The following is a 12,354-nucleotide window of genomic DNA, read 5'->3' as shown; positions in this document are numbered from 1 at the left end:
TTTTTCCCTGCTGTGCTTTCACTACAGAACTTTATGTTTAATATTTAATAATGTCAGGTCATCTAATCATTTCAGGGAGTGGTGGGTTCTTTTGTTTTGTTTTTTTGCGCAAGATGGAAATATATTTCAGGGAGCTTTATACCATGGCTCAATAACCAAGGACAAAACACTTAAAAATTATTTCCTAATATAGAATGCCACTTAATTCAGCATCTGGCAAAAAAAAAAAAATCAAACTGAAAAGGCTTGTCTTTTAGAAAAAAAAATTATGTTATTAGAACATTTTAGAACAGTAACACAGATGCTAAGCAGCCCTTCAGTATAAACAGTTCCTTAAATTTATACTTTTGATACTTGGAGGTAGCAGAGATGGGAAAAGAATTCTCATTTCCAGTGAGGGGAGGCTGGCAAAATATTCCTCAAACCTTTATTGCCCTCAGTAGAATTAAATTCATGTGCTCTCTAAAATTCCAAATACTTCCCCCCCCCCAAATTAACACAGGTAGTCCTCAACCTACGGCCACAATTGAGCCCCAAATTTATGTTGTTAAGTGAGACATTTCTTAAGCACATTTTGTCCCATTGTATGACCTTTCTTGCCACAGTTGTTAAGTGAATCACTGCAGTTGTTAAGTTAGAAACACGCTTGTTAAGTGAATTTGGCTTCCCCATTGACTTTGCTTGTCAAAAGATCGTAAAAGGTGATCACATGACCTTGGGACACAGCAATGGTCGTAAGTATGAACCAGTTGCCAAGCATTTGAATTTTGATCACATGATCATGGGGATGCTACAAAGGTTGTAACTGTGAAAAATGGTCATGTCACTTTTTTCAGCGCCGCTGTAGCTTTGAACAGTCACTAAACGAATTGATGTAAATCTCCTTATACAAACATACTGCAAACTTACATTCAAAATTGTTTTTCTGACTAGGGGGACATACCTTTTCTTCAACCAGCCAATCAGTACTGTATTTTCATTATAATGGATTTCCTTCTGACATGTTTGTTACTTAGCAACTACTTTCCTTTTATGGCAGACATAATGGCAAAGCTAGGACAATATTGATATTGTTGTGAATAGAAATGTTGTGTTTTGAAAAGATTTAAACTGATAGTCCTATCCAGATTGTAGAATAAGTTTCTAAGCATAGTTTTATAATCAAAAAACATTTATTGTTATCTCAAGAATATATCTTTAGCATCATTAACATCAGATAAAAAGCTTGAATTTTATTTCCAAGATTCTGCTTCAAAAGGAATTATTTAAGTAATACGTAGGTAGTCCTCAACTTATGACTACGGTTGAGCTCAGAATTTCTGTTGCTAAGTGAGACAGTTGTTAAGTGAGTTTTGCCCCACTTTATAGCCTTTCTTGCCACCATTGTTAAGTGAATTACTGAAGTTCTTAAGTTAGTAAAACGGTTGTAAAATGAATCTGGCTTCTCGATTGACTTTGCTTGTCAGAAGGTCAGAAAAGGTGATTATATGACCCCGGGACAGTGCAACTGTCATAAATACGAGTCAGTTGCCAAACATCTGAATTTTGATCATGTGACTATAAGGATGAGAAATGGTCATAAATCACTTTTTTCAGTGCCATTGTAACTTTGGTTGCTAAATGAATTGTTATAAGTCAAAGACTACCTGTGTTCCAATGCATGGTACTCTAGTGAGAATCATAAATATTTATAATCCACTAGGGTTTCATAAAATCCTGAAAAAGATGAATGTAAGATGGAAACTATTCAGACAATTTAGTATTGAGCAGTCTACCAAATCACTGTGTTTAAAAGAAATGTTCATTGTATGATTTGGATATATGAAGAATATATGGACATCCTCAGCATGTTGTTTGTCTAAGTTTCAGGGTTCCAACTAATGCCCCCAACAAAATCAAACTCCGAGGCTTGAAGTTCCTCAAAGCTAACTTTTACTGGAGATGTCATATTGACACATCTGGGAAAACCCAAATCTGAGAGCTTCCAGGTTTTCCTCACCCAAGAGAAAGTTCAAGTCCTTGCCCCTCACCCACATGTCCATCACACAAACCAATCAGGTACTCTCCAGACCAGAAGATACCTCCTCATTCTTCTCAGCACAGCTTCTCAGCACAATGGCCTTGACTTTCTAAAAGAAGTCTATTTTGACTACCTATCTTCTTCACTCTATACAATTCCCACTCCCATTTTCCCACAGTAGAATCTGCGGCAGGCCTGAAGGAACAAAAGTAGAAAGATGGCTTCCAGATCTGACACTAAGGTTTTTAGATTGCCAGTGGCTCAAATATCAAATAATAATGATGGCTATCTCTTAACAAAATATAATTAGGCTCTTATTTCCCTTTACTTTGTTATGCAATACAGAATATATCTTATTTGACAAACTGTATTTGTGCACATAGTTTTGTTGAATGATTATTTTATTTAAAAATAAATAAAGATACATCTTTTTATAACAAAAGATTGATCTGTATGGGAAAAAATATTTTCAGGTCCACCTCATTATATTAAGAACCTATGTACCTTCTCCTCATTTAGCAATCATTGTCCATTCCAGCAACTTTGTTACTAATACGAGAGGGAGGGAGGGAGGGAGGGAGGGAGAGAGTGGTAGAGAAAGAGAGGGAGTTAGATCCAGATTGTTGGCGGGCAATATGCTGACTCTGTAAACTGCTTAAAGAGGGCTGTAAAGCACTGTAAAGCAGTATACAAGTCTATGTGCTATTGCTATTGCTGCCATTTCATTTAGATAAAGTTCTCTTGGGCAGCTATACCAGAATTACTTGCAATCTGGTGTCAGGTTCATGAAATTTCATCATAAGTGCAAGTATTGGTTGGAAAATGATTGGAAAAAAAAACACCATTGTGTTTGCAAATGGTTGCTAAAGAAGGTAAAGAATTATTTTTTAATGTTTCCCCCCCCTAAGTTTACATTTTATCAAAAACCATAGTTACAATCATTATATTTGGGACTTTAATAGCTTGCGCACAACAGAGAAAAATAAAAAGCTAGTTGCCCAAATTGATTGTGCTTTGAAAGCCGTATCTTTTTCAAAGGAATATTTGCATATGAATATACATCAAAATGAAATTATCTTTAGAGTTGTTGATCATTGTGACTTTTTAAAAAAATACAAACCTCTTCCTCTTGACAATTTCCCTTTCAAATACCATTAATATGTGAAATTCTTTCCCCCCCCAGGGTTTGAATACATTTCATTTCCTGATTTTGTTTTCTAAGCAAAAACTACATCAAATAATAAATAAAATTTAAATAATAAATCAAGTTGGGAAAGTCTGAGATTAGATTGGGCCTCTGGTGGCTCAGCAGACTAAGTCTGTCTGTTATTAACACAGCTGCTTGCAATTACTGCAAGTTCAAGTCCCACCAGGCCCAAGGTTGACTCAGCTTCCATCCTTTATAAGGTAGGTAAAATGAGGACCCAGATTGTTGGGGGCAACAAAAGTTGACTTTGTATATAAATATACAAATAGGATGAAGACTATTGCTTAACACAGTGTAAGCCGCCCTGAGTCTTCGGAGAAGGGCGGGATATAAATTCAAATTAAAAAAAAAGAGATGAAAACGGCCTATCCTTTTCAAGCTAGTATACATCTTAAATAATTGGATCATACCGAGATCTAGCTACTGCAGCTCTGTGGTTGCACCGATCTGGTTATACAGTCTTATCTTATCCTCCTTAAGGCTTCCTACAAGACTGATTTCTTTAACATGGATATCTGGAAAAATGTTGTGCATTTTATCCACTTATTCTAGTATGTTTAATTGTTTTCAACTAATTAGGAACTGTTGTGTATATGATATTTCCTTTGTAGCAATAAATGTAGAAATACTGTTATTTTCATTGTTACGTCTTTATGCTTAGGCCAAACTTTTTATAGGTATTATAAACAATTTAACATGAGACAAAATTGAATGCTTTTACATTATACATAATGTGTATTTCTGCAAGTCAGTGGTGGGTTGGTACCGGTTCGCATCAGATCAGGAGAACCGGTAGCGGTTACAGCGGGAGGCTCTGTGCTCATGTGCAAAAGCGCTGCGCGCATGCATAAGCACACACGCATGAGCAAACTGGTAGTGACGGGATTTGGAACCCGCACTTGCTATACAATAATATACTACAGGTAGTCGTCACTTACACACAGTCTCATTCATTGATTGTTCAAAGTTACAATGGGGCTATCTCTTAGTCACATGATTATCATTATAGTCAGTACAAATTGCTGTGTGTCTGACCTTTGTTTTCCCCACCACCACCGCAGAGAAAGAGACTGGACAAGAAGAGCATAAAAGAGAGGAAGAAGGTTCACTAGAGGAAATACCCATCAAAATGTTTGGAGCTGGTAGTCATGAGTGTATACAAACATGAGTATGCAAATAGCCTAGTGTACTCTTCATTCTGTGCTTGCTTATCTCTTCTAATCCATTTTTTCTCCAATCTCTCTCCTTGGAGTGAAGGAATAAAAAAAAAACAAGCAATTTTTATAGGCAATCTCTCTTGTGCTTGATCCAACCCTTCCCCCCGTCACCTGAACAGGGATATTTGATAAGAAGGAATTACAAGAGAGTTAGTAGGCATAGACTATACCAGTCTGTTTGCTGCCAATACCAACACATTGCTTTCGATTGTGTGCCCGCATACTCTTTTATAATCCCTTCCTCTCCAATAAATGTAAAAACAAATACAATTTTCTTTCTTGTTAATTATCCCAGTGCTAGGGTGAGCATTCAAAAGGATGGGGAAATGGTTAGGAGGAAAATAAAAGCTAAAGGTATGAAATGATTAGTCTTGTCAGTTTTGAGCCAGCTATCGCTGTGGTGTCCAAGGGGTCTAGTAATGGGGAAAAGGAAAACACAGCTGGGACAATGTGATTTTGCACTTAGTGACCACTTCAATTAGCAAAGGAGTTGCCACTTGCAATTGTGATTGCTAAATGAGAACTCCCTGGGGTAACTTAATGGATTTTAGAGGCATCCAGAGTTTTCTTCAGATTCCTTTTATATGAAATAATCTTATATGAGATAAAAACTTTCCACTATGGATCCTATTTTGCTGAACTCTATTGCTCTTTCTTCCTGAAGAAGTGGAAAGATGTGTTTTTCCCAGAAAACATCTATTTATTTATTTTTTTAAAATGAGCAAGAAATAAAATTCTGCTTAGAAAATATTTTAAATCTTCTGAGAAGATAAAAGTTTTGTTATTGAACATTCTTTTTCAAACATGTAACAATCTAATCAAAACTTTATTCACTGTTTTAAAAATGAAACCTTTTTATTGAAGGATCCAATTTGGATCAATCACCGGGATCAGAGGTTTCGTCTTCTGAGTTTTCGGACTCATGCTGGAACTCCTCCTCAGGTAATTTCTCTGTGTGCTTTGGGCTGTTCTGTGTGTGGTATTTATATGGTGGCCTTTTATTGAATCTTAGGTTTGTTTCACCTAATAGCTTTCTCACAGCAACACAAGTAACACAACCATATTTCACAAATGTTAGGTGTAAAAGCAAAAAGTGGCAATTGACTCCTTGCCAGAATCTGTTGAGGTTTTACTCCAGTCCTTTAATAATCCATTACAGAATTATTGCTATTGAGATAAACACTACACTCAATTCAGGCTTCAGTAATCACATCAAGGTAGAACTAAGACCACAAGGCTACATGCAACTCTTAAGCATCTCTAAAAGTTGTCACCGTATCTATAATTTAATATTAAAATTGTGTTTATGAATGCAGCAGAAGAGACTGGTTATTAATTGCTATACATGGGAGACAATCAAATAACTGTATTTAAGTGAATTAAATATAATCAATTCAAATCTTTCATTATTGAATTATTAGAAAGTTTTACAGTAAGGAATAAAAAAATACAAAATGTAGAAACAAAAAGAAAGAAAGAAAGAAAGAAAGAAAGAAAGAAAGAAAGAAATTCCATAAAAACCTCAAAAAAAGACAAGCAAGCAAACAAATAAAATAGAAAAGTGGGAATTATAGATATGTGTATCACATTAATCAAATATCTGCATGATATGTTCTAAAACTGGGTTTGTATCTATGTTTGTATCTGTGTTTACATGCAATGGACCCCACAACATATCCATCTTTATGTTAGATAATACACAGTAAAACTTCTTCCATTTCAAAGAAGCAAATTATCCTTCTAAGAATAAATAGTAGTAAATTATGACATAAAACATTTCACACAGAGGAGCAATCTCACTCACTTTCAGAAAATGCTTTGGATCAACTTTTCTGGAATTTAATTAATATCACATTAATGACTTCATTAGAGGCAATAAAATGATTTAAGGCAATAGAAACTTTTCAATAGCTTTTAAGTAAAAGGAGCCCACCAATTACGCTCAGTTCTGCGCTGACATAGATGACTCCATATCTATTTTCTGCCACACACTGATACATGCCAGTGTCGGAGAGATTCACGCTGGGAATGGTAAGTGTTCCATGTTCTATTTGAAGTCTTTCCTGCAAAATAGTTAAATGAATAACATAAATGTAAAAAAAAAATCTCCTTCAGAATTTATATCTGCCTGCAATGACTTTACTGTCAGGCCTGGAAGCCATCTTTTGTATTAGGCCTTCAGACCTGCCATGTTTACTACTGTGGGAAACTGGGAGGGGGATTGTATGGACTATGGATGATATATAGTCATAATAACATTCCTTTCTCAAGAAGTCAAGGACAACTTGCCCTGCACCTGGAAGACTGGAGCTGGGAGGCATCTCCAGTTGGAACAATGTTTGATTGGGCTGTGAGATGGACTTGTAGGTAGAAAACCTGGAAACTTTCAGATTAGGGTTTTCCCAGATGTGCCAATATGACATAATTACTAAAATGTAGCTTTGAGGAATTTCAAGCCTTGAAGTTCTCTTTCATTGGGTGTGTTACTTGGAACCCTGACAATTACTTTAAATGTCACACAGGTAGGTGGTGTCAATATTAAGGTTGAAAAACAACAACAAACAAATTCATAAATAATCGGTATGATGGAATCTTTGTTAACAAAATTCAAATCATGTTAAAAGGGAAAACCAATAGTGAATTGTGATTACTACCAAAGTTTCTTCTTGTCCTCAGTGATTAGGGATCTGAACTATTTTGATTAATAATTCTTTGAAGCCCATTAACCCGAATCTAAAACTACGGTGGTCCTATTGCATGTTATGGCCTAACTCGGCCTGACATGTTCTTTAGAAATTCAGCTTTCTGCTCCCTTGAAGGTTAATGGAAAAATAATCATGGTCAATGGGGCAAAACAATTGTATGCACCCCACTTGATTATAATTGTTGTAACCCAAAGATATAAATCAGAGCCTTTTAATAATCCTTACTTTAGTTTAATGTGGTTTAAGTTCAGAACCATCTGCTAGTGATCAGCATGAAGAAAGTCACATTAGCACATGGCACAAAAGGATGGGCAATCGGGTTCAGTCTAAGGATAAAGAACTCACAATACCAATAACAGCATCAGAGTGCTTTTCTATACAATAGGAATGTGTGTGCATTTTAGCAAATCTTAACATGTAACACATATAATCTTTATTTATTAATTTATTTATTATTTAAATTTTTATACCGCCCTTCTCCCGAAGGACTCAGGGCGGTTCACAGCCAGATAAAATAAACAATAATATTACAATATAAATACTATTAAAATACAATTAAAAGACTTATTCAATTGGCCGAGATTAAAAATTTAGAATAAATGATAAAAACCCATTAAAAAACCCACAAATTTAAAAACTAATCCAGTCCTGCGCAGATGAATAAGTGTGTTTTATCGCGACGGAAGGTTCGGAGGTCCGGAAGTTGACGAAGTCCTGGGGGGAGTTCGTTCCAGAGGGCGGGAGCCCCCACAGAGAAGGCCCTTCCTGGGTGTCGCCAGACGACACTGTCTCGCTGACGGCACCCTGAGGAGTCCCTCTCTGTGAGAGCGCACGGGTCGGTGAGAGGTATTCGGTAGCAGTAGGCGGTCCCGTAAATAGCCCGGCCCTATGCCATGGAGCGCTTTGAAGACGTTCACCAAAACCTTGAAGCGCACCCGGAAGGCCACAGGTAGCCAGTGCAGCCTGCGCAGGATAGGTGTCACACGGGAGCCACGAGGGCTCCTCTATCACCCGCAGCCGCATTCTGACTAACTGAAGCCTCCGGATGCCCCTCAAGGGAGCCCCATGTAGAGAGCATTGCAGTAATCCAGGCGAGACGTCACGAGGGCGTGAGTGACTGTGCACAAGGCATCCTGGTCTAGAAAGGGGCGCAACTGGCGCACCAGGCGAACCTGGTGGAAAGCTCTCCTGGAGACGGCCAGGTGGTCTTCAAAAGACAGCCGCTCATCCAGGAGAACGCCCAAGTTGCGCACCTCTCCATCGGGGCCAATGACTCGCTCCCAACAGTCAGCCGTGGACTCAGCTGACTGTACCGGGATGCCGCATCCACAGCCACTCCGTCTTGGAGGATTGAGCTTGAGCCTGTTTCTCCCCATCCAGACCCGTGACGGCTTCCAAACACCGGGACAGCACTTCAACGGCTTCATTGGGGTGGCCCGTGTGAAAAGTACAGCTGGGTGTCATCCGCGACAGCTGGTACCTCACACCAAAACCACTGATGATCTCACCCAGCGGCTTCATATAGATGTTGAACAGAAGGCGAGAGATCGACCCCGCGGCACCCCACAAGTGAGGCGCCTGGCCCACCTCTGCCCCCGTCAACACCGTCTGCGACCGGTCGGAGAGATAGGAGGAGAACCACCGATAAACGGTGCCTCTCACTCCCAATCCTCCAACCGGCGCAGCAGGATACCATGGTCGATGGTATCAAAAGCCGCTGAGAGGTCTAATAGGACCAGGGCAGAGGAACAACCCCTATCCCTGGCCCTCCAGAGATCATCCACCAACGCGACCAAAGCCGCCTCAGTGCTGTAACCGGCCGGAAACCGGACTGAACGGGTCTAGATAGACAGTTTCATCCAGGTGCAGGGGAAACTGATATGCCACCATATTTCTACAACCTTCGCCGCTGGCGAAGGTTGGAGACCGGACGATAATTACCTAAAACAGCCGGGTCCAGGGAAGGCTTCTTGAGGAGGGGCCTCACCACCGCCTCTTTCAAGGCGGCCGGAAAGACTCCCTCCAACAAGGAAGCGCTCGTAATCGCCTGGAGCCAGCCTCGTGTCACCTCCTGAGTGGCCAGCACTCAGGAGTGGCACGGGTCCAGTAAACACGTGGTGGCATTCAATCTACCCAATCTACCCATTTAAAAGATGTTGGGGTCCTTCTCATAGGTGGAATTGAAATTTAGTGTTGTGCAGTCTTTATTTGACTGAATCTAGGCAACAACCATTTTACAACGTGCAGGTGAGAGCAATTTGCAATTTGTTTAGTTTTTGCCCTTAGAATTGAGACAATCAAGGGCTGGAATGATCTCCTTTGGTGAGATTAAGAAATAGAGGGGTGCTGATGAAATCTTTTCCTTTCTTTCTATAGCTCATTAATCCTTAGATAGTTCTGTATGACACTGCTAATGCCAGGTCAATTCCCTCATTGGCCATGTCAGAAGAGGTCCATAGAAGTGAACCAGATACAGACTAGAGAGCTTATTTACATACCATAAAGTTCAATTAAAACGTACGTATTAAAAAAAAGAAGAGAAAAAAAGGAGGTTTATAGCCTGAATAGCTATATTCCCATTTTTGTTTTTCCCCCCAGTTAGCACTTAACAGAGGTTTTGTTCCAGGTGATATTTCATTTGCCTGTGGCGTTGCAGCAACTGAAAAATGTGCAGCCATTTTATGTATCTTTCTTCTCCTCAAAGCAAATATGCCCTGGAAAGGAATCCCACAGCTTCTCAGTTCCAATTGATTCTGTGTAATGTTTGTCAAAGGGAGAAAATGGCACTTAAATACCTAACATTCGCTGAATATTGGTTGAAAATTAGGTGCTCCGGGGCGATTCTTGCCTTTTTGAAAAGTATGTCTTGAATGACATTGTTTTAACTATATGGAAAGTTCAAGGTGATTGTGTGACATTCACTCAGCACGACAAGAGGTCTGCAGTGGGACAGATGGAATCTTAAGACTATATGGTTTCTGCTGCTTTTATTTTTCAGTAATGTTGAAAACAAATCCTTGCAAGTTAATCCCCAATCTCAGAGCATCAATATTTGGAAGATTGCTTGTACCTGAGGGAGAAGAAGTTCACCATCCTTCAGCCAGCTATAAGAAGGCTTCGGTCTGCCATTTGCCTTACATTCCCAGTAGATACTTTCTTCTATAGCCACCTGAATATCACTTATTTTCTGATTCCAGCTGGGAGGAGCTGTAAGGAGGAGTACAGGGATATTTATCTGAGTAACATTTATTTCTTCTCTGTCATGATCTCACAAATAAATCTATTCCAATGGATACTTTTCTTTTTTAAAAAAAGTAGAAATATGGGTTTAAGATTGCTGTTTTCATGAAAACTGATTAGATATAATTTAAAATTGACTTTTGGTCACTTTTATACATTAAAGATATGAATACTGCAATGATGTAGAGGAATTGTTTAACCTGGGTATATCAGCTTTGATGCCTGGTAATTGGCTGGACAAGTCTCTGCAGTTTTATTGGCAAGATTTTAAAAGTAGCTTATTGTTGCTCTCTTCCTAGGGCTAACAGTGAATGACTGGCCCAGGGTCACCCAGCTGGCTTTGTGCCTAGGGACTAGAACTCACATTCTTCTGGTTTCTAGGCTAGTGCCTTAACTAATGTCCCAAACTGGCTTTCACGGGCGTATCTATATTATCAATTAATGTAATAACCTATAATGATATTTCTAATAATGCAATAAAGTAGAATCTCTGAGATACTTAAGGAAAAAAACAAATCTGGTAAACTAATAAACACTTGCTTAGCTTTATTAATGTTATCTAGATATGTCAATTATTTCTATAGATAACTGGGTTTGTTTTGTTATGCATATGAATTGCAAGATAAAGAGTGCAAAAAAGTATGAAATATTTCATTATCTGAGGGGGAATAAAGCTTCTTCCTGAAATCTATGTTGCACCTTATCATATATGGATCAAATCCTGTAGAATGTAATTATTAAACTGGAAATATTAAGACAACAATAGTGCCCCTTGAACACTGATTTCTGAGGCTAAAAAATATTTGGTTGTAAGTAACAGAATGTGTGTATTTTGGTTACTTTCAACAGTTGTTTCAATCATCAAAATTATAATTTGTATATGCAAACATAAACAATAGAAGAATAGTATGGATGTGGAAAAAATAATAAAAATAATTTAATATTAGAAAAAAACAGCAGTTTAAATCAACTGGAGGGATAAAGCAATTAAATTGGATCGTGCAGATCCAAAAATAGTGATAAGAAATGTGAAAAATACAACAATCATAGAGACAAAGTAGATCTTAGAACAAAATAAGAAAATACTTTCTGTGAATCTGAATTGCAAATAAATGGGCAAAATCAAGCCACTTTAAAATCAACAGACTTTTTCTTCCTATGTATTTACATGATTACTCTTGTGGACAGTATTATATTTTATAGTTCCATCATATACAATATCTAACTATTTGCAGATAAATAATATCATAAAGTAACTTTCAGAAACATGTATCTAAAAATTAAAAGCTATCATTACCTTGATTGCAAGTAACAAAAACAAATCCTGATGAATAATACGGGGGTATTTTAAAAAAGCTAGACAATTAAATATTCTATAGAATGGGAAATAATTAAGGTCCATATAAATATTTGTAGTCCATAACAAAAATACAAGGATATATAAGGTATAATACCAGCAGAGGTCTCCAGGAAACTGGATATTTTATATTATTCCATCTGTAGTTCACCAGATAAAAGAATATCAAATTGGCAACTTAATTTTTATCAACATAAAGCTATAATTTTAAATCTCTGTTTTCAACATTTCTTGTTGGATAACAATAATTCTCAAACAACAAAAATATATTTTAATAGTTCTGTTTGTGGTTACTCTTAACAATACTCAAAACACTTTTTATCAAATCCTAGACAAATGTAAGCAGCAAAATAAAATAAAATAAAGAAAAGTTTAAGACCTTTGGTTCACAATGTAAAATATACTAGAGAGATAAAATATACTAATTTGATCATTATAATTTTATTATCCTCTTAATTTTGGACTGAATTGTTATTTTGCATCTATGGACTCTCTCACACACAATTCAATTTATTTATTTATTTATTGTTTTCTTTGGCTAGTGTACACTAGCAATTCTGCTTAAAAATACTTGGGTTTGCTACTTTCTTCTTGTTTACTTGGCTCCA

The 12,354-nt window shown here is 37.5% G+C and overlaps 1 protein-coding gene across 1 annotated transcript in view; it reads right to left on the bottom strand.

Moving 5' to 3' along the window:
- LOC131191126 (contactin-4-like) overlaps nt 1-12,354 on the bottom strand; it is a 721,863-nt gene that overhangs the window by 139,081 nt on the left and 570,428 nt on the right. The window contains exons 9-10 of the mRNA XM_058168934.1: nt 10,220-10,356; nt 6,378-6,507 (exon numbers count right to left, since the gene is read on the bottom strand). Coding sequence (XP_058024917.1) covers nt 6,378-6,507; nt 10,220-10,356 — 267 coding nt within the window. The remainder of the gene's footprint in view (nt 1-6,377; nt 6,508-10,219; nt 10,357-12,354) is intronic.

The sequence above is a fragment of the Ahaetulla prasina genome, chromosome 2 (genome assembly GCF_028640845.1).
Source record: "Ahaetulla prasina isolate Xishuangbanna chromosome 2, ASM2864084v1, whole genome shotgun sequence".
In the NCBI taxonomy this organism is placed as follows: domain Eukaryota; kingdom Metazoa; phylum Chordata; class Lepidosauria; order Squamata; family Colubridae; genus Ahaetulla; species Ahaetulla prasina.
The sequence above is the reverse complement of the archived record's forward strand: the minus strand, read 5'-3'. Positions and strand labels throughout refer to the sequence as shown.